The sequence below is a fragment of the Poecilia latipinna genome, unplaced genomic scaffold, assembly GCF_001443285.1.
Source record: "Poecilia latipinna isolate Pla-1442-1.1 unplaced genomic scaffold, P_latipinna-1.0 Scaffold772, whole genome shotgun sequence".
Lineage (NCBI taxonomy): Eukaryota > Metazoa > Chordata > Actinopteri > Cyprinodontiformes > Poeciliidae > Poecilia > Poecilia latipinna.
The window spans coordinates 146,502-173,479 of NW_015113388.1; the positions used below are offsets into that span (position 1 = coordinate 146,502).

At 39.1% G+C, this 26,978-nt stretch overlaps 1 protein-coding gene across 1 annotated transcript; it reads left to right on the forward strand.

Moving 5' to 3' along the window:
* The first annotated feature begins 138 nt into the window (after positions 1-138).
* Positions 139-26,432, forward strand: efr3bb (EFR3 homolog Bb (S. cerevisiae)). The gene is made up of 23 exons (XM_015046309.1): positions 139-313; positions 8,492-8,568; positions 11,572-11,699; positions 12,232-12,382; positions 14,508-14,629; positions 14,863-15,012; positions 20,065-20,199; positions 21,732-21,810; positions 22,142-22,277; positions 22,367-22,528; positions 22,631-22,742; positions 22,868-22,919; positions 23,060-23,232; positions 23,322-23,397; positions 23,549-23,710; positions 23,795-23,926; positions 24,015-24,082; positions 24,209-24,336; positions 25,060-25,151; positions 25,239-25,287; positions 25,562-25,668; positions 25,766-25,815; positions 26,156-26,432. The coding sequence occupies exons 1-23, from the start codon at positions 229-231 to the stop codon at positions 26,259-26,261; spliced, it is 2,532 nt and encodes an 843-aa protein (XP_014901795.1). The 5' UTR covers positions 139-228; the 3' UTR covers positions 26,262-26,432.
* The last annotated feature ends 546 nt before the right edge of the window (positions 26,433-26,978 follow it).

The following is a 26,978-nucleotide window of genomic DNA, read 5'->3' on the forward strand; positions in this document are numbered from 1 at the left end:
TCTGCAGAAGTTGGTTTTGCAGTTTAGTTTTGTCAGGGGGGAAAAAAGTGCATCGTTTGGTTGTGGTGCTTTTTGCAACTAAAAAGCTCATTTATTTGTGTCAGAAAACGTAATTTCTATTGACTTAAAATAGCAGATCTGTTGCAGGTTAAGATCAGTATTTTTGGCTTTGGTGTTTTAAGTTACTGCGTCTGGGTAAAGTAGAATAGTGTGTGTGTATTGCCCACTATGCCACTGCCTGCAACTGATGTCCCAGCCACTCAGAGGCTGGCACTGGACTGCCGTACCCTTCTGGACCATCGCGTTGGCAAGGGTAAGAGAAAACACCACTTCTATTGTTCTCTTTGGACATAGAGAAAGAAAGCTTTAAAAGAAAAAGTCTTAACTGAAAGTAGTAAAAAAATAAATCCAGGTGCACTTTTCTCTTGTTTTCTTGCTCTTTGCTCCCTTGGCGACTTAAGACAAAATTATTTTTCTTGTAAATTCAAACACACAAGTTGTTCCACACTTACAGGAGCATTGGCTAAGATAATAGAAAATATCCCAGTATGGGTCTTAGGAAGTCAAGAAAAGCATTGATTGTGTTTGTTGGGTGTGAATAGGTATGGGAAATAATACAATATGAACAACGTTTTCCCTATCCCCCTGACTAAGAGGTCCATCCATCCATCTTGTTCTGATTGCAGATTTCATATTTAACCAATGTTTAAACAAGAACTAAAATAGCTCTTGAAATATGAGCCAATAAGAAGGATGGAAGTTGAGATCAAAATGTCACCTAATTTGAACTCAAATACATTTTTGTCATCCAAACTAAATTAAAACAATACATTTTCTCTCAGAAAACGGAGAACTAAAATTCCCATCTCTGTTCATACTGGCCCAGCAGGAAGTCACTGAATAGCCTTTCATGCATGTTTTTGCTCCGTGGAAGGAAACTGAAAAATTCACAGGAAATGCGGGCAGGCTTTAGAAGACCATTAATACTCCGCACACACAAAGCCTGGTACAATTTAGCTTCAATCCGGAGGCTTTCTTGCTGTGAGGGTAGCAGTACTAATGAGTTGATGACTGTGCAAGGGGGGTTGAACGGTGGATTGTTCGGACGGTTCTGTCTTTAAATTGTACTCTTATGAATGTAAAGTGCTTTGTGAGAATGAAATGCAACTTTTTATTACTGAGCGTTGTGTTGTTTGACTTTCAGGTGAATTTACAGGAAACTCTTGAATGTATTAGTGAGCTATATTTTTGTTTTTAGAAAAAAACTCGCTGCCTTATATGTTATCTGATCTTTTTTTTTTCTCAGATACCACTCCAGATCACACTGATCCATTTATTAATAAAATCAGTATTATGTAGATTGAATCATAGAACACACTGTCGGTGTTACATGGTCTATATTAATGGTCTGACTGTGCCCCACCTAACTCACTCATCATTGACTCCGACTAAAGTCTTAGTTGGGACTAAATTGCCCCAACTAAAGTCTTTGCAGGACTGTGTTTATATTTTAACTTTATATCTTTTGCTGTCTTCAATAAATTCACAGTTCTATCTGCTGACTTTCTTTTGTTGTCGTACGGAGCATTTTCTGAAATGAATGAATGAATTATTCGTAAGTTAACGTGTTTCAGTGCACTCTTGATTAATGGTGTGCAGGAATAACATCAAAAGCTGTTCTCCTGGTGTATAAACTTAGTGCTTTTCTTTGAACTAAAAAGAAATGTTGCTATTACCTGTAATATTTCCACTGCTCTCCCGCAGTGACGGCTGTCTGAGCACAGTATTAACGGCAGATCTATTGTGTTATTGAACATATTTCACATTGAGCATATTTTAAAGTGGGGATAGAGATTCCTTAGATCAACCAAATAGAAAGGGTTTAATTTTGTCAAGAAATCCGATACATCACTTCTGTTTTTTTTTCCCGCTGCACAGTGGCTGCCTTTCAAAAGATCATTATTGATGCCTTTCATTTTTGGCATTGCACCAAACTCCTGATTTTGTAGCGTTGCCAACAGACGTTTTGTTTGGCAGCATCTGGCTGCATTTTTCACTGTACTGCATGAGGGACATGCAAAACCTTAGAATTCAGGGTGATTTTTCATATTGCCCTCACCGTTTATGGTTCTACCGAAAATTAAAGAATGGAATCCAAATGTTTGCATTCCACTCATGTCTGTATCGGTGCGGAAAATGTGCTTTGTTATGTAATGCTATCTTTTTTTTTTCAATATTTACATTAGGTGTTGTGTAGAAATACAGTCAGAGAAGATTAAATGTATTCTTAATTGTTAAGCATAAGGATGGCGGTAAGTCACATAAGCTTTGTGTAATGGTAACGAAAAAGAGGAAGGAATGTGGGACACTGACCAAAGGAAAGAGGAGGTTGTGTGAGAGAGAGGTGTTCTCCATTTCTATCTATCTTATCTACTCGTCATATCTATTTCTCCAATCCGTGTTCTGCTTTTTTTTTTTTTTTACCTCCTGCAGCCGATTTAGGAGAAGTGTGAGGGTCATAGTTGCATGTTTGGTTCTTTATATCTGCACTGCTCTGTTGACAAGGAAAGCTATTGCAGAAGAACTGGGAAAATCCAAGGTCATCACGGCGTGATTTCTCTCTGACGTTGTCTTTTAGCCTCCCGTTCGTACGCAAGTGTGTCTGCATGGCAGGGAGGGCGTGTGTGTGTGTGTGTGTGTGAGAGAGCGTGTGTCACGGTGAGTGATTTCCAGCGTTGAGGCTCGCTTTGCACCAATCACGGTGCACGTTTTTATGCTTTTTAGCTCAGAGCACACGTGCAGGCATTTATCCCAGAGTGGGCTTTCTCTCTCTCTGTCTCTCTTCGCCTCTCTCTTCCTCTCTCTCTCTCGCTCTCTGTGTGTTTGTGTGTGTGTGCATATGCGATTGGATTTGTGTACGTTTCCAGTGCCTCTCAGCACAGCGGCGTGTCTGAATGAGGAACTGAAGCTGCTCTGAGGAATCATACAGTTCTTGTAGTGAAAAACTCCCCACATCACAATCGATGTACGGTAAGAATATCATTTGTCATTTTTTCCACTGTGCCTTGATGTGTGTTTTGTTCTGGGCTGCCGAGGAGTGCGAGTAATGCCCTGAACTCAGGTTGAGCCAGTTTTTCTACATTCTGCACATGCTTTCCTGCTTAGCTTCCTTCTAATATACTGAAGCTGTTACCGAAGTGTAACATCTCTTGAGACCGCATTATGGGAACTCTGGCTCTTGTGAGGATTTATTCAATTACGTTGCCGGACTGAAAGAAGACGCCGCATTGAGGATGTTCTTTTTCTGTAATGGACCCTCATTTGCTTAAATCTTTTAAAATCATATTATTCTTTCTGTAATTTCTGGGGAGCGGTGTAACATTCTTTGAAAAGTGCTGACTTGAGTCGCGGTTCATAGATAGTACAGTAACCTGCACTTCTTGAGAAATTGGAGCCTGGAGAGGCTTTTTTTAACAGTTCAAGATTTTCTTTCTGGTCTTTTATAGGGCTGTAAATTTTTAGCTACAAACTATTAAGCTATTAAGTGTTTGGAGACACTGTGTACTGCAGATAAAAAGAAACAAAGTTCTGCAATGTAGTTTGCCTTATCTAGCCCTGATTTAGTGTGTGTCAGCATGGCTTTATGTCTTGAGAATTTGCTGGACACCAGCTTGTTGGTCTCTTTATACCAGCTGTGTTTGCTGCCACCCACACAGGACGGAGTGTGTACTCCGATTTTGTCTCACTGCTCCATAATTCATTGGCTTGACGTGTGTGTACTGGGTATATGTCCCGAAGAGTCTATAACTCTGACCGAAATAAGGAGGGATTGATTGATGATGTCATAAATATTCACCAAATTCGAATTTGTGTCACTCTCTTGACGCTCCCTCGAGGCACACGCTTATAAAAAAAAAAAAAATCTAATTTCTTAGCCTGTGTCATGCTCCTGTAATACTGCCAACCCACTCTCTGTGATACTCGAGCTTTCCCAAACTCTCAGCAACAGCTTCTGTGCTCATTGTTGCCAAATCAGCTTCTGCTCATTAATTTTGTTTGTTCGCTTGCATTCTGTTGTTCTTTTGTCTCATTTTCCATCCTGACTTTGAAGGATCTCTTTTGTGCTCAAATTCACCCTTTGAAGATGTTTGAAGATGTAAAAATAGCACAAACATTACTCTTTCCCCCCTCCCTTGCTCTTACGTAATGACAACCCTAAAGGGCAGTATGCTTTGTCATAATTTTGAAAAAGTGATGTATATTTATGGAGGTGATGGATTATATTTTGCTTTTGTATTTTTGTGAATATTAAGTGAGTGTGTCGTGCAAAACTCTACATGGAGCACATGACAGGATACATGCAAAACAGTAAGTTTAAATATTTGAAAATCTATCCATCTATTTCCCTTTGTTTTCTCTCACTTCATTTTGTTTCCCCTGTGTTTTAGTCTAATGTGAAAATATTAAGCTGACATCCAGGGGAAAATGGAGAGTGTAATCTCTTAATGTACCCGCACATTGTTTTGAGGATAAAAATAAATTTGTGATTGGCTTGGTGATTGTAGGGGATGCTGCAACATCACACATGTTGCAGTAACAAAGTAGTGTGTATTTTCATGAAATTTTATGTGTTAGACCAACACAAATTGGTACACCGTTTTAAAGTGGGAGGATAAAGTGGAAAGTTTTCAAAAATATTTCTTATTCAGCACCCATCTAGTCAGTTCTGTGATCTAGATGGATGGTGCTAAATTGAAGAAGCCTTAATGGATACTTCAAGAGAAGGATTTCTATGTCTCGAAGTGCAAAACGGGTAGAGTCATGTCCTAAAAGATTTGTGGAGATTGAGATTTTTATTTGTACGTCTCATTTTACAAGTCATGTAAAAGTAGCTGGTTTGCATCACACTTTATATGGGAGTATGAGCATATGGAGGCTGAGCACAAATGCAGTCCACATTTTTTATTTGTGAAACGTTTGAAATCCAATTCAGCATCTTTTTGCATCTCACATTCATACAATGCGTTGTGCTACATAATGTCCCAGTAAAATGTGCATAAATTTGAGGATACAAAGTTAAAAAATGTAGAAAAGTTTATGGAACTGGGATACTTTTGCAAGCTGCTATATATTCATCCATGTAAGAAAGTTTTCTGAGTCTGATGGTCCACAGATGTCCATCAACTTTTTATCTACGGGTTTTTTTTTTTATTTGTTTTTTTTTTATCGGTGACTCATTCTGTCTGTGTGCCACCATGTTTATTTTCTGTGGTTATAATTATACTGTTCAGGAGGGTCCATGTAGGCGTGAAGGAGCTTGGTGTGTCGCCCGTATGAGTCGGTCAGCTTGCTGTGCAGAATAGGTGGCTGTCATGAGGCCCCCCCCCCCCCCCCGTATGTGTGGTTCTTATCACTGTCATGCGAATCCTTGTCCACCCACCTTGTTGTGCTCCCTTCCACGCCAACCCATCATTACCAGTCACACAAAACAGTTTGCCTTATTTTTTTTCTTTTTGTCCACCAGCTGAACTTGCAGGATTTTTTTTCTCTCCTAATGAGTCAATTTTTAGCAAACACACATTATAACGAGCCATGCTGCAAAAACCTTACAGGCTTTTTTACAATTAGCCCTCCACATAGCCTGGCAAAATAAACACATGGTGGACGCACTGTTACATGCAAAACTCAGGCCATTATCTGAGTAATAACTTGCCTACATCAACAAGCAGCAGTGGAAATGCAAATGTTTGCTGTGCAGCAAAGTTTTATGAAACATCTCATCAATTACCATGTCCATAGGACCGTTGAATTTATACAAGTTTAACTTTACGACAGTTAAACCTTCAACCCGGAGAAATTGAGTTTGACACCTTCGAAAAATTAATTTTCTCTCCAGCGAGCAGACGGGACAGGACAGATTTGTGCTGGATGGGGAAGGTACAGTAAGTCCCACTAATCTGTGACTCATTTCAATCCACCTCCCCAATCACACTTTCATGTTTATCCCCTACCACGGCCTGGTCCGTGTTTCTCTGTGTTCAACTGTCCCCTTCTTCTCCACTCCGCACCAAGGACCTGCCGCATTTTCATTAATTCATCAGTGACTCCTACTCTCAGGCCCCAGTCCAGTACTGCAAGCATGAGAGAGAGAGAGAGAGAGAGAAAGAGAGAGGAAGAGGAAGTGGTTGCAGAGGGTTTATTAGTGTTTGAAGTGATGGAGGAGAAATGCTATGAATAGACGCACAGCTCTTTGAGATAAGCCCCAACACCCAATTCCTGCTGTGAACAAAAAACAGCTTGAAACTCAACAACTCTTATAGTAAATATGTAAAAGGTGCTTTTCTTTTTCAGTTTCACTCAATGATTAAAGAGCGAGTATTGTGTGTCTTCTAGGCTCGCAGTGTTACCTTATAGCACAATCAAGTAACTACGCTAACTTCAGTTGTTATAAAAATACTGCAATGTCAAACATGGCTTAAAAGAAATTTGACGCCTGTCTCTTTAAGAAGCTCCTGCTCTTTCCGTCACACTGCCTTCAACATATCATCACAACAATCCTTCTCCATTTCGCCATTTACAACCATTCTTAGGAGCGTTGGACTGAGAAGAAGTTTGTTTGATTAGGTGTTTGCTAAATGCGACTGCCGCTAGTCTGAAGGGGCTGAGTGTTGAAGGCGTGGGGGAGGGATGCTCTGTGGGATGGAAGCTCGGCTGGAGACTGCAGCTCCAAGGAGGAGCTTTGCTTAAATAAACGGTGCATTGTATGACCAAGCCTTTAGCCACTCCTGAATGGTTGCCACGGGAGATTCACGGATTCCTCTTTGTCGTGGTGTAGATTATTGGTAACCAGACGAGACTCAGGCATTATTGTCTTTACACAATATTTTAAGTATTCCTATGTTATTTATAACATTTTATTATTTTGATACTTTATTAGTCAGTTGGGAAGTGTGCTTACATCAGTAAGTTTAAATAAATGTTACTTTGAAGACTGTACCTCTTTGCAAAGGTCTAAAATATGGTCTCATGCCGCCAGGTCTCCTAATGTAATAAAATAGGCATTTATTATGTCAGGATTTTTATTAGTACCATTTTACGGTTTAAGGATATTGTGAAAACTTTTTGAAAGAAGAGCGCCGTTGGCTGTTCTTTGTGCAACTCCGAGATATTTATTCTGTGATGTGCATTAGACACGCACAGATTGTTGGTTATTTATCGAGGATATAAATACTGAGATTTTGGGACAAATGGCACCAGCTGACAGCTGGTCTGGGAAATCTCGCCTCTGTTTGAGTCTGGGTGTTTCATAAAGCGCCGCTTATCGTGAGCCGCAAAACTATCTATGTTAGTTTAAAGCGTGGAGCCTGAAAGTTTCTCAGGGGGGGTTCTGTGAAAATCTGAATAGTGTAGTTGAGTCGACTTCCTGGAGGCTGGATGCAGCTTGCTGTCTCAGTGGAGTGGTAATTGGGCAGCTGGTAATCTTGTTAATGATGGGTCAGGGTGCTCTCCCAATGAGGTTTGCTGTCACATTAGTGAGAAGGGCATCAGTTTATGTAATGGAAGCTGTAATAAATCTGTTTTCATTAATTAGAAGTAGATAAATGTTTGACTTTATATGAAAATAATCAAAGAATTACTGTCTGTGTTGTTTGCCTTGCACAATTTTTTTCCCCTTTGCCTGTATAAAGTGTCAGACTATCATACCCCTTATCACTCGACTCCACTGCTGATGGGGTAACAACCTACTTTTTCCATTAATTTAAGGCTCTCAAACTTGCATGCTGGATGTCTGATTTTTTGGATACAGCATTCATTTGTGGGGTTTTTGGAGGTTATCCCTTTTTTTCATATCTTCCTTCTCCCTGCCTGTGCTTATGACTCACCACTGCTGAATTCTCCCAGCCAATCAGAATTCAGCTCTGTCTGGGTGTCTAGTTTGTCTCTCAAATGTAAAATGTGAAAAACCCCCATCTTTCCTCATGTTGTGGGTGTGTTGCACGATTCAAGACTGTTCTTGATGGGCTGCGTGTATCTGTTCCTGTTGATTTTTTATGTGTTTAGTTACACTGAACCTGTCTTTGCATATCTTGCTTTTGCAGTATGTCAACTTTTTCAGTGGGTGCATTATTATTTTAATAGCTGCAGTTGTGTTGCAGCTGCTGACAGGTTCACTGGCTCCCTTTTGCAGCAGATTGTGCCTCTGCCTCTTCGTTAAACTCTGTTAGTTTTCCAACCTTACTGTGAATGAAGTTGGTCATATCACTTCAGTGGTTTAAATGAATCAGAGTCAAAGATAACAGGCTTGCCGTTTGACTTGTCTCTAAGCGTATCCCTGGAGTGCACGAGACTTTATTACTTTTATATTATTTGTGGGGGGAAGTGGAGCAGTTTTTGGAAAGATGTGTGTAAAATGAGCCACCACTTTTATTACATTTTTCTCATATAGGTCTAATTGGTCATGTCTGTCTGTCTTTGTCTGCTTCTCTTTCAGGGGTTTGTGGTTGTTGCGGGGCACTCAGGCCTCGGTACAAGAGACTGGTCGACAACATCTTCCCAGAGGATCCGGAGGTGAGAAACATCGTTGGCACTCTGTTTCTTTTCTGATGCTTTCTCCTGATGTCCTTGTCATGTTGTGATTGGATAGAGTACGTTGCAAAAGTATTCATACCCCTTTATCTTTCTCACATTTTGTTGTGTTACAGCCACAAACGTTGGTGTATTTTATGGAGACGTAATGTGATAGAGCAACTCAAAGTAGTGCATAATTGTAAAGTGGAATTTAATAGATACCAGGTTTTTAATTAATTTATTATTCATGGCAGAACATATGCTTTCCAGCAAGACGACAACCCAAAATATTCAGCCGGAGCGACTATGGAACAATTAAATCAAAGGATGTTCATGTTAGAATGGCCTAGTCAAAGTCCAATCCATAATGTATAAAGACCACATGTCCTTTTCCTTTCTTTTCACAATTCTGCACTATTTTGTGTTGTTTTCTCACATGAAATCCCAAAAATATCCATTAAATTTGTGGTCCGAAGGTGACAAAATGTGAAACAATTCAAGGAGTAGCAACACTTTTTCAAGCTACTCCATAGAAATCTGTTAGAGCTTCTTAACCCATTAAAGTTGTGACTAATGGCCGGTAAAAGAATATCCCCCCCCCCCCAGATTTGACAATATTTTTAAATTCCCAAGTGAATATATAGCAAGCCCAAATATAATTTCCTTGATTTAGGAAGAGTAATGAAGCGGCAGGAACCAAGGATTTAAAAATGCATGAACATGCATAGCTGTATCCTCCTCTGCTTCCTCCTCTTTGCTACAATTTCCTTTGATTAACTTGAATCTGACTCCGATGACTCATAAAGAAAACTCATTTTGGTGGAGATGAAGAGGCCGATTTAAATTGCAAAGGAAACTTTTCATTAAAGCTGCATTACAAGTGCAACAACCCACTTTGTCTTTTAAATATGCCAAGAAGTTCTGCTACAGCTGCATGAAAACATATTTTACACTTTAGTTCCCATTTTTGGGTGCATAAAGCTGTGCACCTGCATGTTGCGGCCCCAAAAATAGTTTCTAAGTTTGGTTTCAAGCTGCTGTAACTAATGGTGATCCAGGAAACTCGAACAAATTGAGCTATTTTCGAATGTTTATTCTAATACGTTACTGACTGTGCAAGCACATGGTCGCCTGTCAGCACATTTACACTGTTCCACGGTTTCCACAGAATAACTGTTGGTGACGGGAGTAATTATATGTTCCATTTCTATTTACACCAAAGCTTTTGACAGTTTTTAGCATTTTAGACGGCCTGTTTTGAGCTGGATTAGCATAACTGCCTGTTAGATTTAAGATCTCGGTCAGCAAGTGTTTCAGAGAAGGCAAAAGGCTTTTACTCTGTGCTGATTTCACAAATAAATCCGATTAGAAGTCTGTACCTTATTTGCAGAACATAAAAAGCACAGTCGGCTAATAATACTAATGCTCCCTTTTTGCTTTTGTTGAATCAGGAGAACCTATAATAGCTGTTTGCAAAGCACTTACGCTTCAAAATAAAAATCTTAAATTTATGATATTGTCAATGTTTATTTGGGTGTCAGGTTACTATAGGCCGTGATTTCATTTTCTGCAGTGACTAAGCTATAAAAATCTCTAAAGAACATAAGTTCCAATAAGTTTCCTCTCCAAACTTATTGGAAAGGTTCTTCATTTTTGCTGTAGACAGCTAGTATGGAAATAGCTTAAAGTGAACAATATCTGGTATATTATTTCAAGTCTCTGGCTTGTGATAAATGCATCACTTTGCCACAGTTCCAAGAATTTTGCCTGCAAGAAACAAATTTGGTGTTCAGTTCCAGAAGATGCATCAGATTATGAAAAAGGACTACAAATAAACACTGAACTGTTTCATTTTGCAAAACCTAAATGTTTGCAGTCCCATAGGGGAGAGAACAGCTTAATTGTTGAGTTTGAGGAACTCAAACACTTTTCAGATGCCTGAAATTTTCAGAAAGAAATGGAGAAGTACAAATAACTAACCTAGTTTTGTTTGTGGAAAGAAGAATTGGATTATATTTATGTTGTATGCAGTGAGTGGTTGGTACAAAAAAAATGCCAACAGCATAGATGTGATTAGCTTCAGTTAGCAATTCCAGTTTATAATATGAGCATTAAATGTTTCCATCCCACAAGTGCAGTGACAATATTCCTTCATCTTCATCCACCTTTTACCTCAGGATGTTAGTTTAATAACGTGCATGAAAACAAGTTATTACATTTTAAATTGACTCTGCTCATTGTGCTTTGCAGCTAAATAAACAAACCTAAACAGATTTCAGTTCACTGGTTTTTATTGGTCCTTTGTACGTTTGCTGTTATGCTCGTTTTATTGAATTTTAAAAGGCCAGAGCTGAAAATAATATATAGTCAAGGAATAATACTAGTAATATCAAGACGCTAGCTGACTCAGAGCCAAGAATATATTATACAGTCTTTGGTTTTTCTGATTATGACCAATCATAATTAAATAAATAATATCCTTTTGGCTGGCTGAGCTGTATATTTCCTATTTAATTCGTGCTCCAAACACAGTTATAAACCACTTCTGGTTTTATAAAGTTGGACTAGATTGTTTTCATTTTTCCTCTCATCTGGATTGTGACTTTGAGTTGTTTTGGGTTTTAAAATTAGACTCTCAGTGGACTCGGTGTGTTTTTAGCTCTCTTCCATCCTCGGCCGAAGTAAAGAGCGGTGAAGTAGGTCATAGGGGGAGAGCAAAAGGGAAACTTGGTGATCCAGTTATAAGCTTATATTTAAGTTGCTTGGAATGAGAAGAACGGTTTCCTTTTTTAACATATATATATATATTTTTACATTTTATATTGACATTCTATCAGATTTTTTTTAAAAACAGAAATTGACTTGGAGTGAAGCCTACAGCATAAATATCTACTCTGCCGTAAGAGTAACATGGATATTTATCCTTATATAGAGTAAAACGTCCTAATTATTATTCATATTGGCTACCTCTGGTCCTTCTGTCTCCTCCCATGACACCCCTAGGATGGACTGGTCAAGGCCAATATGGAGAAGCTGACATTTTATGCCCTGTCAGCTCCAGAGAAACTGGACCGTATCGGGGCCTACCTGTCTGAGAGGCTGTCGCGGGATGTGGCCCGGCATAGATATGGGTAAGCTTCAATTTCTTTCTTCTTTGAGTTTAAAATAATACGTCTTTTCCATTTTCTCTGCTCTGAAACCAATGTTAACAGTTTTCACGTTCCAATAATTTGGCTAGGATTGGACAGGATTTATCTTTATCTTCATTAAAGCTCAAATTGTGCAATTCTAGGAAGAATTTCAGATAGCCACGCCATGATGTAATAAGGCATGTGTTACATTTATAATCCTCTTATATCACTGATCTCTAGACAAAATCAGAACTCATCAAAGAGCTTAAGAAGATCTCTTTGGTGATGCATGTAGATGATTTTATGTGTTGTAACCCTTAATCATCAATCTGTTCAGTCCACACCTGATTCAAATGTTGGTGATGTTTGTTTAGGACTGTAATACTTTGATTTTCACTGCAAAAAATAACCTTGCCTGTCACTAAAAAGTGTCAAACTAAAAAGTGCACCTGCTTCCTTGGGAATAATAAGGTTCCGTTTTTTAGAAAGTGAAACATGTCCCCCCCCCTCCCTTTTTTTTTCCCCTATTCAGATATGTGTGTATAGCCATGGAAGCCCTGGACCAGCTGCTGATGGCCTGCCACTGCCAGAGCATCAACCTGTTTGTGGAGAGCTTCCTCAAGATGGTGCGCAAGCTGCTGGAGTCTGACAAACCCAACCTGCAGATCTTAGGAACCAACTCTGTAAGTACTCTGGATGAAGACAGTAATGACACAGTTAGCAGCTTGTTTTATATTTGTTAATGTCGTGAAGGAACTTATGCGTCACACACATTAAAAATTCCTCTACTGCAAGAAAATTGGATGAAGTGGTTTAAGGCTACTTGAATTTAACTTGGTTTGATTAATGGTACTTTCACAATCCACACATGTTCAATATAATGCCTGTAGTTAATGTGCTTTGAGTGTATTATTGAGTGTTATATTATCAGTGTTATTTTCATCATGTTTCCCAATTTTTTTTACTATTACTTTAGTAGTAGTAGTAAAATAGTTGTTGTAAACTACTTTATTAAAGTAGTTTACAACAACTATTTTTGATAGTTTTTGTGAAATGTCCAGTGGTTAGTTGCTATTAGTGCTATTAGAATTTTAAAATCAGGTTACCATTGAAATTACATTTGGTCACTGTGCTAAACTCGGGATTACTTGATTGGTGATCCAGTTATACGCTTATATTTAAGTTGCTTGGATTGAGAAGAATGGTTAAACTCTGTTTAAGTTTCCAACTTAAACAGAGTTGGAAACAAGGCAGTGAAAGCAAAGCAACTAAATTTCAAGAATATCTGGCGTTACATGTGCTGTGTTTTCTGCAGGTTTCTTATTATGTAACAACAATGCACATGTCACTACATAACAGTAGCGACTGGGTGGTGGTGTTGTAGTTGTTACTCAGCTGAACTAACATGAATTTGAGTTAGAAAAGCGGTTCCAGATTGAGTGCATTTCAAGTCCTGTCGTAATGTATTAAATATCAAATGCACTTGAAAAAATGTTGACAAAATTGCACAAACTGTTAAAAATCCTGATTTCCTGAGTTTTTAAATTGGGAAGTTAAGATGAAATTGTAGTTTTATTTAAAAAATACAATATTTCTGCCATGTTACTCTCCACCAATAACACATTCAACATATAAATATATACAGTACAAAGCTGCCTGATAATATAATGACCCATAGCTTTTGCAGAAATCAGCGAAGACATCCTGCAGCATCAAATTCATCTCAGTGGATTCAGTGTGTATTTCTTTTCATGTTGAAATTTCAAAGGGTAAGACGTATAAACCTCGAGAGATGTGTACTGTGAAAGATCAGAGCTCAGCACAGAACATTGGGAAGAAAGAGTGATGAGTTTCCTCTTGTGTGGGGAGCAGCAGTCAGCACTGGCCGTGCCAGCAGAAAGCACATAAAGGAAATTAAATTAGCTATAGACTTCAAGTGCAAAGCTTTGCAGACTGATGAGATATGGAAACTTCACTGTCATAATGGAGACCAATCAAAGAGTTTGATAAATGTCCATATCCAAACGTGGCTCCAGATGTCTTGTTTTTCACACATTAAGCTCCCGTCATGACCTTAATGGTTAGCTTCTTTTATTTCACTGCTCTGTTCTGAACAGTGCTTGACGCAGGTTTTTATTTCTCCTGGTGTTACCTGGAATTGCGACAAAAATCACTATAATCTCTCCTCCTTTTTAACAACTATCGATTAAAGCTTTTAATCAGATATGTTCCACTTTCATACCTGGAAGATGCTTCATATTAACAGCTGCTGGATCACTTTCAAGAATCACCCATCAGATTAGTCATCGATTTGGATACTTACTGTAATTTAAAAACCTCTCCAGACGTTAATGTTTAAGTAGATTAATGAGTTTTTTTTGTTTCTTTTTCAAACAACATTGTTTTTTTTGTTTTTTTTTTACAGTTTTCCCAGTAATCCAGATGGTGTTTTTAATAAGATTTTATTATCTGTTATTATTATCTACGTTGGTGGTGGCTCCTCATTTAATCATCACATCAAGTACCCTTAGTAACCCGATTGATTTAAAAAAAAAAAAAAAAAAAAATCCAGTTGATAATTTATTAACTTGATGATGTTTTGAAGCTGAATGTCAGCCGGTTGACTTTGCTGACATTTGCCAGCCCAGTGGGAGAGCTCCCCCTCCGCTCTGCATTATTCACTCCTAATTAGATTAGTTACGTAGCTACAGTTTGACTTCGGCTAAATGAAAACTCTTTTGACGAACTTTGGTTTGTCAATATGATTTAAAAGTAATTGACAAGTTTTCTGCCATTTTTCTTTTTCAGTTTGTGAAGTTTGCCAATATAGAAGAGGACACTCCATCGTACCACCGCAGCTACGACTTCTTTGTGTCCCGCTTCAGTGAGATGTGCCATTCCAACTATGAGGACCCCGACATCCGTACCAAGTATGTAAATAGCTGCTTTGTTTGCTCTCTGGAGACAAAAATATCCACAAAGTGCTGTTTTTAGATTAGAATTGCCTCAAGTCTTTTCTATTATGAACTCATTTTTAAAATAGACGCCTTTTTAAAAATAACTAATCAAAAAGTAGATAAAAATACACAGTGCTATAACTGGAACTCTTTTTATACTCTGTTACTATTAAGGGCTTTCTGTCATGTGTAAATGTTGCCACCAGGATTCGGATGGCGGGGATTAAAGGTCTGCAGGGCGTGGTGAGGAAGACTGTGAATGATGAGTTGCAGGCTAATATCTGGGATCCCCAGCACATGGACAAGATTGTGCCCTCTCTGCTGTTCAACCTGCAGAGTGGCGAGCGCACAGAGAGGTGAGTGTTCACGCGCAATTTATTGCATCTGTATTGAAGCTAGCATTTTGGTTTTTATCCAAATGAAAAAAACAAAAACCCTTTCATTAGAGGCAATGTCTAGAAGCGTTACCAAAACATAAGAAATATCTAGTTACTGTAGAGACGCGCCGATCAGAAGTGTGATTCCAATTACTGATCTCTGGTGTTTATGAGGCTCTGACCTGCTGATTTTAGTGGATCCAGATTTGTCCGTAGGAATTATAAGGACAACGTTAATCATAGTTTTCATACTTGAACAGAAGCTGAAATTTACCATTAACCTAAAAGTAAAAGAAAATGAATATGGAGTTGACATTTGAAGCAGTTAGCATTACTATAGCACCATCTATTTTCTCTTGCTTAACTCTGAGGTTTCCCTCAGTTTTTGCCCTTCATGTTTTCTGCTGAATGTCTTGTTCTGTCGCTTATTGTTAAAACGGCCGACGCGACTCGATATGTTGTAGAAAATGTCATTTCTTTGTCCTTCTGACTTTGCTTTACACAACTAAAATTTGCTAACTTTGTGTCTTTTTGCTTTAGTAAAATATTTCCTCAACAAAAGAAAAAATATTGGGTTTTGATTTAATCTTCTCTCGGCTGATCTAATAAATCCTTCTGTTGTCATTACTAGATTTTTCTCTGAAGTTTAAGAACAATATTCCTTTTGTATTTCACTAACTTACCTTTCTACTTTTAAACTTTTAACTAAATGCGTTGTATTTCTAAGGAATAATAATTTCTAAGGAAGCTATAATTTAATCTTCCACCAGCACTCCTCCTTTCAGAAACATTTTAACTTTCGTCTTTACAAACTTCTGTTAAATTAATCCAACTCATTTAATTTTGCACTCATTTGACAGCTGGCTATATATATATATATATATATATATATTTTCTAATTACCAGACTTTCTTGTACAGTAGTCTCTTGAGGATGTTTCAGTCTCTGCTTTTTTTATTTCCTTTAATTAACTATTTAAAAATTTAGCAAAAATGTCTGGCCTTAAATGATATCCACCACGAACTGAGATTATTTGAAAGTTGGCTTATTGTCTTTTGGAATGAAAGAAATTTGTGTCATTTTCTGGTACCGACAACCTGACTCAAATGTTTTTTTTGTGAAACAAGTTTTAAATTAAGCAACATGATAAAATCACTCAACACAGAACAGAGAACTGTGGAAAGAGATTGGTAAACAAACATAAAACATTTCCCTGATGTCCTCATATGACCTGTTATGTTATTTTATACAAATTAACATTTAAATTTAGGTAACTTCAAACATTTGTCAGCAGGATTATGATTCTGTCTTGATGACGTGCAGATAGCCAAACTCAAACATGACTTCAGTGCACAAAAAGATAATAAAAGGTGAGCAAAATGATGGAGAAAAAAATAAATAAATAAAAATCATCACTTGTCACTTAACTAGCAAGAGTCACAGAATTGAATATGAGATCCTAACAGATCAAATCATAGTGCAGGAACCATATATCTAAGTTTTTAGCGTTAATAAAAGAAAAAAAAAATAGCCATGAAATTATATTAAATTATAAACTAAAACTCAACTTATAGGCATTAGAAACTTAAAAATAAGAACTTGATTGGAATATTTACTGATCACAGAAAGTCAGATAAAAGGAGCGACTCAAGACTTTTGCACACCACAATGCCTAACTTAAGCTTAACTTTTTGCTTCTAAAGGCAAAATGTCATCTGACGTTTACATAACTATTATCAAGCAGATCAGTCACTTTTAATGTGTGGTGATTAAGCTGAAGCTCCAGCCTTGACCTTCCAAACCTTGACAGTCCAGAGTCCAGAGCCTCCGAGTCTCACCTATAACTCATGCCATTTATCATTATTGTCACTTTATGAACCCACTGACAGCTCTGCTTTCCTCGGGGGGTTTGGGGGGTGGGGGTGGGAGGGGAGATTTATTAAACCACCAGCAGAATCCAAGAACAAACATGCTGCGGTGTGGGTTGAAATATTTAAGAAGACAGGAGAGGAGCATGAAAGGAGGATGCAAGGAGAGTAAAAAGAGGAGTGGGTGGAGAATAAGAGCTCACGTAGGAGTCTGAAGGTGCCAGTTTGTGAGAGAATCTGCAGACTCTGGAGCCTCACTCTGTTGGCAGCGTTCCACGTTCTGAAATTCCCTTTGACGTCAACGCCAAGATCTGACGGATAAGGGAGCAAGGGGGGAAGTGGAACACTGAAGGATGGATAACAGAGCATGGAGCTTCAGAAACAGGGAGGTTATTGACAGAGGGAGTCGCAGACAGACTGGCACTCTCCAACACGGTCGCATTTCCCGCTCAGCTTGCCTCCTCTCTGTTTATGTTCTGTGGTTCTGCTCCTGCTGTGCATCCTCATTTCCTTCTCACACCGTGTCCTGCTTGTCATTACCCACAGCAGTCAGCGCTGAATCTAATTACCTCAAGGTCAAAATGTTTCCTCCACTGCTGCCCCAGTGGACATGGGCTATTTTATTTAAAGATCGGAGAGTTCAGACTAACTTTGGAAGTTTCACTTGCTGGAAATAACTGTGACTGTGTGTTGCAAAATTTTTCTTTCCTTTCCTAGCAACTCTTCTTTACATGTTAACTCAGCAGAACAGAGAGACTGGAAACACCTGGCAATGAGAAGTTCCTTGCTTCGCTTGTGGAGAGCTCAGACTTGATCTTTTTATGAATGTTACTAAACCTTAATTAATCTTGATTTGATGCTACATCAATTTGCTCCGAATCAAGCAAATAGATTCGGAGCAACTTTTTAGTTCTGAAACTAGACATAAGGGCAGACCTACTCCTAAAACACCCTCCCAGCAAATGGCATCTTCCCGCGTTCAGTCGAGGCAGTATGGATTAATTTTGGGCAAATTCTGTTCACAATTGTGCATATTTATGTCAGTTTCAAAAATGTCTGTCAGAATCTCATTCTCAAAGACCTGAGCTGTTTGTATTTAGCAGTTTGCATGAAAATAAAAGTACCATTGATTAAAACCTGGTGAGAGAAAAAGAGGAATCTGCTGAACTGCTGACTTTCCAAAATATGGCTCAAGGATGCAAATAGTATTTCCAATCAAATAAATTGTCTAAATTTGGTTAAAACATCATCACTTTTTTAAACTTTAGAATGCAAGCCTTATTCCTAACCTACCTTCAGATGATGCATCACATGCTAGGTTTAATAACCACAACTTCATTCAGGTAATTGTAAAGAAGCTCAGTTGTCGGGTGGGAGTTTGGGGTGCAAGAAGTGCCTCAGGAAGTGAACAGGTGGACCTAGACGCTAATCAGACATGATTTCTGCAGTCCGATGTTCTTTGAGTTTTGAGAAATGTCTCATTGGGTCAGATCCTGGAGTTTTCTGTTAGATACAAAAAAAAAAAAAAAAAAAGAAAAAAGAAAAAAACTTGTGCAAATTATTATAAAGCTGCTGGTTCTGATGGGGTTTCTTACTCTGGTGTGTATTTAGTACAATCTGCTTTGTGTATCTGGTGCAGGAATAAAGCCATGAGATAAATTGTTGCTAAAAACACTGACAATCTCACAACCTTTGAATTCCTTACTTGGTTTTAGAAAACAGTTAGGACTATAATAACAGAGAACTCATTTTCTAATAAAATCTGAAGATCTCACCCTCTGGATCCTGAATGTATTTGATCCTGACATTATTAGGTTCAGATTCACTTGAGTCATATTGATGGCGCTGTTCTGACGAGTATGCTTTGTTATGTAATTCCATGAATGAGTAATGAGAGAAGAAATCATTAACACCCCCCTCTTCCAGATACATACACATAAGTATTTTTCACTCTAATACTGTTCATGCCTCATAACTTTGGAGCCCATGTATGATTTAAAATTATTTTTCTTCATTCCTGGTTTTGCTGCAAAAGCTTTTAATGGTGGACATCGAAAAATGTGGAATAATGAGTGGAATGTCCCGCTTAGGACATACAGGACAAACCACTGTTTTAGAAACGTTTATACCGTTTATTTGCTCTTTATTGCAGCAGAAACCATCACAGCCAGCAGCAGGATTTTGACAAATTATTCAGTCTGTGTCTGTTCCTCACTGTAAAGTTGTAAGCTAGCTAGCGTGTCACTTTTTCGTTGCGTCAGCTCTAAAATATGGATTCAAATATTTATGTTTGCATTTCATGTCGGAGCAGAATACAGCAGCTTTTAAGCAAGAAGAGGATCATACTGGACCTGATTGCTTTTAAAGTCAACCTATGGCAGTTTGACTGAAAAAGGTTTCATTCAAACGCAGAATCATCCTGTAGAGTTCAAAGGAGAACTATAGTTGTTCTCCTAGGATTTAGTTGTATTTAATCCTTTTGTTTGGTTAGTTTTATTATATGTCTCAGAATAAATTTCTCTTTTGACTAAAGCTTTAGATTATAGGTTTTTTCAGACTTGTGGAGTTTGTGTCCCAACTTTCTTCTCAGTGTTAGAGAAAATATGAAAGCTGTGAGCAGAAACTTCATCTTCTTTATTGTTTTTAAGTTGTAATGAGTTACCATAAGATTCTTCCTCCCCTTCAGCAGCAGATGAGATAAAAGAGACAGGATGTGAATAAATAATGCCATCATTGCTGGACTACCAGAGGCTTGACTTGACCAAGATATAATGGATGGGTGGATGATTTTAATTATGCATGAGAATAACCCACACATGTATACAGACTTAGGCATGAACATGTCTCCCATGGTTAAAGCAGATGTGCTCGTCTACACACCGCTGCCTTAGTTCCTACTGCAGAAGAGCTGCAGTCGGTAAAGTCGACCCAGTTCTGAGTGATGCGGTGGTTTATCCGATCCTGAGCGTTTCATTTAGTAAGAAATTGCTCTTTCTGTGTACGTTTGCTTTACTGACTCACAGCGATTCCAACGTTTCTGTTTTTCTCTCTCTTGCCTGCACTCCTCTCTCTCTCCTCACTTCCTCCCATCCCGGTCCCTCCTCTCCCTTCGCTTCTCTTTTTTTTTTTTCCCTGCTTCATCACCTGCGCCGCTTCCCACCAGCCGCTCTCCTTCTCCGCTGCAGGCGTCGGAGAAGGAGAAGGAAAGCCCCGCGGAGCTGACGGAGCGCTGCTTCAGGGAGCTGCTGGGTCGAGCCGCCTACGGCAACATCAAGAACGCCGTCTCGCCCGTCCTGATGTAAGGCAAATTTCTGGCTCTTTTTTTTTTTTTTTTTTTTTTTAAGATCTGCGCCTCTCTTGTGCAGTTGTTTACATATGCAAACACGCCGGCGAACTGGGGGGGAAATGCTGCATTTTTTTGTTCTGCTGGAGCGTTTTTATCTTTCTTCTTATCGGTTCAGAGGAGAGCGACAAGGGCGGTGCAAGGGTATCGACTGGATCTGAGATTTTGTTTGTGAATGAGGTTGTTTAAATTATATATTACTGTGGCGATGTTATATGTAGGTCACACCACTGGACAGATATTGTTTTTGATTTTTGGTGTCATTTCTTTTGGTTTAAATAGTTTGCTAATCTAAATCTTTGCCTGATCCTTTTAAAGCTGCGTTCCTCTTTTTAATGCAGTCCGTACTGCATCATTTCTCTCACTCTTGTATGTAGCATTGGGATCCCTCATAGTTTTTTTTTTTACCTTTTGTCTGTTGCACATTTATATCTTTTCATTGCTTGTTACGTACCTCATGGCTACATTTTCAGCCTCTAAGCTAAAGATTTCCAGAGTCTTTGTTTTTTTTTTTGTTTGGAGTGAAAGTTTGGTGAAACCGAACAAGTGAAATAAATGACCGTAATTACAATTAAAGCTAAATAGGAAAACAGTTGTAAATTTTAGAGTTATTTTACATTTGGGTATTTTTTAACAGAATTTTTAGTACAGGATAAAGGATTTTACCACTAAAAAAGGGTGCTGTTGTTTTTATTTGCAATGCAGTGTTCATCCAAGGACCCTGGAAAATGACATAGTTCAAGAGACAATGACAAAGACGATGACCTACTTTGGTTGCAACGTATCTGTTGTAATAACCTCTAGGAAATGTGCCACAACTTTGGAGATTTTACATAAAAAAAATTAAAAAAAAAATCTTTTATTTGAATGAGAAGAACAGTTACTGTTTCTGCTTCTTCTAAAATACAGCTACAATCATTTGTAGCTGTACAACACAATAATGTTTGAGAATTTGTTGCACGGAAACATAAAGGGAGCATGTAGGTGAGACTGTAATAAAAACCGAGAGGCGCTTCTGTGTTCCTTGTCTTCAGGAAATATAAGAGTTTGGTGCTTTTTCATCTTTTTGACTTTTTTTAATTTTATTTATTTTTTATTTCTTTGATGGTATCGCTGCGTAGAAAAGCTCCAAATCCAGCACAAAAACACGTCTTACTGTCTGCAGAACTCCAAAGAATCTGTTACAAACGTCAAACCACCGACTGATTAAAGACATTTTAGTGGTTAAACTGGACCAATTATATCGATACGTCTTGTCCGATTATTTACAAAATGTAAAAACTTGCTTATTCACGATGGATTACAGTCACTTGTAAATCTGCAGCTTTTATATTTTAAGCACCATCAAAGACTTAAATTGTTCTTTTATTCAGTATTTACTCTCAGATGTTTGTACCTACCTTCTTATCTCAGTTCTATCTTTGCTTATTTTTTCTCTCCGTCTCCTCTGGCCTCCACTTCCTCCTCTCCGTCTCTTCCCGCTCCAGGCACTTGGACAACCACTCTCTATGGGAGGGAAAGACCTTTGCTGTGCGTTGCTTCAAAATCATCATGTACTCCATCCAGGTGAGAGAGACGACGTCCGCTCACACTCCTGACAAACCCCCGTCTCACTCTGCTCTCCTGCTATCCAAGTCCAGATATTATCATGAAACGTGTTGTTTGCTTTCAGGCAGCCTCATGTTTTTATTTATCACAAGCTTTATCACACACACCCAAGAGGCCAAGAGCGGATACAGCCTCCAGTGTTGGGTTTGATTAGATTTATGTGTCTGCAGTGTGTTCACATTTTGTTGGGGTAGAATAAAAAACAAACAAAAACAGCCCCTTACTCATCAGTTTCCTTCATTTTTCACTCATGTTTCAGGCAGTCCCTCTTGTGCTCTTTTTGTTATAGTCCCAACACTCTCACTTAGTAATCCAGCAACTCCTGGGCCATCTGGACGCTAACAGCAAGAACTCGGCCAAAGTGCGGGCTGGCATTGTGGAAGTGCTGCTGGAGGCTGCTGCCATCGCAGCCAGCGGCTCCGTAGGTGTGTCACACCGGGAGGGAACAAAACTCTGCTTGGCGACTTTTTAAAATCTGCTGCAAAGTGCTGAGCCTTTTGTTGTGTGAATGCAGGCCCTACTGTGTTGGAGGTGTTCAACACCCTGCTGAGGCAGCTGCGTCTCAGCGTGGACTACGAGTTGACCGGCTCGTATGACGGCTCCACCAACATCGGCACCAGGATCATCAAAGCTCACGAGGAGCGGCAGCTGCAGGAGGCTGTCATCAGGACCATTGGTTAGCCTGCTGCTTTCTTGTCTAATTCTATGTGTAAATAAGGCGGCTTTAAATGAATACATGTGCTCTCCCACTTATTTAATGTTTACTTCTTGTTTCCAGGCTCATTTGCCAACACCTTACCCACATACCAGAGGTCGGAGGTCATGCTGTTCATCATGGGAAAGATCCCGGTTCCCGGAGTAAATCTGACTCTTCCCCCTAACGAACCTGTGTAGGTTTTTTTTCACAACTCTGCACACAGTACCTCTTTTCCCATGACCAAGAATTATGTTGAAAATGTTGTTTGAATACAAATGTATTTAGACTCGAGTTTAAATGTGTTGTTTCCATTTCCAGGCCTCAGGGAACACGAATGATTCAGATTATGTTGCTCAAGTCCTTGGTGCAGGTAAATGTCTGCTTTTTCTTTTAATGATTATAAGATTTTAATGTGTGGTTCTTTTTGTAGCATTTACAAAAAAAATATCTGTACTGTAGTCAAATTTCCTTCATAAAGAGATACTTTCCTTTCAAAATGAACCTCTTAAGGTGACAACGGGTTTCCAGACCACCAACATGCTCACAGCACTGCCGGACACTTTCCTGGACCCTCTGCTGTCCTTCTCTCTAATCAATCACTCGGAGGTCCGGCTACTCGTCCTCCAGATTCTCCTCAGCCTCATCGACAGGCACGACAACAGGCCCAAATTCTCAAAAATCCGGTGAGTAAATCTCTTTTGCAGCAGCAAGATCGGGTCTGCGGCTGAGTTTACAGGTTGCACCTGTTTTGTTTTGCTGTCTTCCTGTGTAGCATCATCTCTGACATCTCTGTGCTGAAACTCAAAGTGGACAAGTGCTCCAGACAGGACAATTTATTCATGAAAAAGGTACTCCTTCATCACGCTTCTAGTCATTTTTCTGTGTTTTTCCCACCGCGCTGAAAATAAGCGAAAAACATTGGAAACGTGTTGAAATTCTTTATTAAATCTTCACTTTCCTTGGAACGAATGGATCTAAAACACTGACCTCCACTCGCAGCATGGCCAGCACCTGTGCCGACACATCTACCTTGGCTGTAAGGAACTGAACAGCGACCAGCAGCACTATGAGACCCTCTATGCTCTGTTGGGTCTTCTCAGCGTGGAGTTGGCGAACGAAGAGGTGGTGGTGGACCTCATCCGACTGGCACTCGCCTTGCAGGTACGGATGAACACAACACTTCGTCAAATCCGCTTCGAATAAACGATCGGGGAGTTTTGCTTATTTTGTTTGTGTCGTCTGCAGGACTTGGCCCTGTCCACGGATGAAGGTCTGACTATTTATAACCGCTGTGCTGTGCATGCCCTCTCCGCCGCCTACCTCAACCTCATCTGCCAGCTCACCACCGTCCCAGCCTTCTGCCAACACATACATGAAGTTCGTGTCTGGGTTTCTTTATGTGAACCTTTGTGTCTTCAGACAAACGCGTCGTGAACAGTGTTTTTCTTTTCTTGCTCTTTTCCAGGTAATTGAGGCGAGACAGAAAGAAGGTCCTTACCTTTTGCCTGAGGGTGTCTTTCTTGAGCATCCCAAGTAAGAAAAAAAACCTTTTTAACATCTTTTTGTCGCAAATATCGTCTTTACTTTATTTACAAAACACGCAGTGAATTAGTGCTCTCTCCTATGTACAGATTTTGTGTTGCACTTTCTTGTTTATAGGCTGCCGCCTTCGCTCGAGAAGGTGGAAAGTGGTGTTTTGTTTCTCCAGTCGAAGATCGCAGAGGTCCTGGGAGGAAGTGGTTACAACACGGACCGACTGGCAACGCCCTACGTCCCGCAGTACACTGGTAGGAAGCCTTAAAAAAAAAAAAAAATCCAAATACTTCATTCACTGTTTAGTTTGAAAACCAGAGCATGATGTAAACCAGATCTAGTTGGGATATTAGACCTACATTTGAACAACCTCATAGACTGAATTTCTAAAACAAAAGTTATTTTCAGAATGAAATGACAGAAAAAATGGTGCAAGTTAATATTCCAGTACTCATCAAATTTATAGTTTGCTCCACGTTACATCAGGTTTTCTTATAGAAGTCCAGGCTGCAGGATCACATCTGGGGTTCCTCAAGGCTCTATTCTCGGGCCACCTTTACACAGAAAACATTACGCCTACAAATCAGATTATGGAGTATTGCAATATCTCAAACTGTCATACATCATCTTACCAAATGTGAACAAAGCTTTAAGTTTGTTTCATCACATGATTTCAGTCCCTCATTTGTCTTTGTCAGACAGTATATGGGTTAGAGTTTCATTCAGCTTGAGCTGGAAAGACACAAGTTGTTGTTTTTGGTCCAGGAGATCAAAATCTAGAGTCTGGCAGTGAACTAGAGTCTGTGAAGCTGAAGACCACAGAACATGCCAGACCCCCTTGAAGTCATTATGGAGCTTAGATCTCAGTTTTAACAACCACATTAAAAATGTTGGCAGCTCTGATCAATGGCAAGAACTTGATTCAAATCATGCCAGCCAATAAGTTGCTACACTGTCTCTCCCTTTTTTTTTTCTAGATGAGGACCGGCTGTCCAAAAGAAAGAGCATTGGGGAGACCATCTCGCTTCAGGTGGAGGTCGAGTCCCGAAACAGTCCAGAGAAAGAAGAGGTAAAGATCAAGAAACCCCAATGATCTATAAAGGTCGAAGGCATTTCTTTGACACAGAGACATTCATTCGATGCTTGTGTTTCTCAGAGGACTCCGGCAGAAGAAATCACATTTGAAACCCTGAAAAGTGCCATTGGTATGTCTACTGTTTCATTGGCTCTTAGTTGCAAATACTATTCACCCATAAGTGTATTTGTGCTTGTTCCCAAGAACTGAATTTATCAAATTATTTAATTCAATAAACATTGAATTTGAGGTCTTGTGAGCTAAAATTAGGAGAGGAAAAAAAAAGGTCACTTCGATATATATGTATATTTTTTAGGAAAAGATTTTTCTCAGTAATTATTTAGTCAACTAACATTTCAGCAGAAGTGCTTGAAATTGATTATTCTGTTTCTGTCTCCCTCTAGTGGACAGTGCTGGTATGGAGGAGCAGGAGAGGGAGCGGCGGAGACAAGTGGTGGAGAAGTTTCAGAAGGCACCATTTGAGGAAATCGCTGCCCATTGTGGTGCCAGGGTACAAAGAGAATCATCTTTACATTGATTTATTCTTCAGTTTTTTTTTTTTTTGATAAACCATGTAATGATTGTAATTGTTAATTTGCCTCTTTTAGGCCACGATGCTGCAGAACAAACTGAATCAGATATTTGAGATCACAATCAGGTAAAGATGAGTTTTCACCTGCATTCAGCAGCAAATATTTTAACTGGCTGTAACTTTACAGCACCAGGGTTCAAATACTTTTGGAAAAGTCTAAAATTTGTCGAAGTATTTTTCTGGTCTGGATGATAATGGAGAAAGCAAAAGAAAGGGCTTTTCCCATAGTTTCATTTCTTTCTATTCAACCATGAATTCATAGTGAACTTTTGTACTCATACTTTAAAAATGTGCTATCCAGAACATGCAACCCTTGAAATCTGAGCACGTGTAATTTGGATCCCTGCTGCACACATATTGAGAAAGCTGACTGAAGGTTGACTAATTTGCCTCCTCTCCTCTCCAGACCCCCTCCCAGCCCATCTGGAACCATTTCCTCGGGTTACGGCCAAAGCCAGAGTCGATCTGTTCCCATTTATGAGATGAAGTTTCCCGACCTTTGTGTGTATTAGAGCACAAAGTTTCGCAGTGACACGACGGAACTTGATTAACCTTTTTTTTTTTAGGTTCAGGGATGAGCAACCGATCTTTACTGTAAACTGATCTCGATGGTGGAATCGGACGTTAGATGAAACTTTAGAGCAAAACATTTTATGGTTAACTTAGTTGTTTGATTGCAACCAGAACAAGCTGGCAAAAGTAATTAAAACACAACAACAACTCTCTTGATTTACTTTTATTTGTAGAAACTCCACTGGTTGGATTATCAAATTTAGAGATTGCCAAGAACTGTGACAGAGAAGCTTTGTGTGCGTCTCCTGGATCTGGGAATGTTATCGGCACTGCAATCTCTGGATGTTCCTTCTGTTTTTTGTTTGTCCCAGACGGGGTGCTATACCTAACAAAATTAGATTAACCAGTCTCATTTTGCTATAATTTTCTGTTTATTTATTTAGATCTAAATACTAGAGAGTGCATTTGACTTTTTTTTTATTTTTTATCCATGAATAACTCTTGTTACGCTGTAGGTTTTCTTTGCCTTCTTAGTGTTGGCCAAAAGTGCTTTTTCATTTTGTGATGGGCATTTAATTCCTTATTTTTTTACTCGTATTTATTTTGATTTGAATAGTTTTTAACTGAGAAACGGACCGCTAAAACGAAACGTGTGCCACACGTGACCACACAAACTCCTGAAATGCAATGTTTACAACATTGGAAAATACTATAAA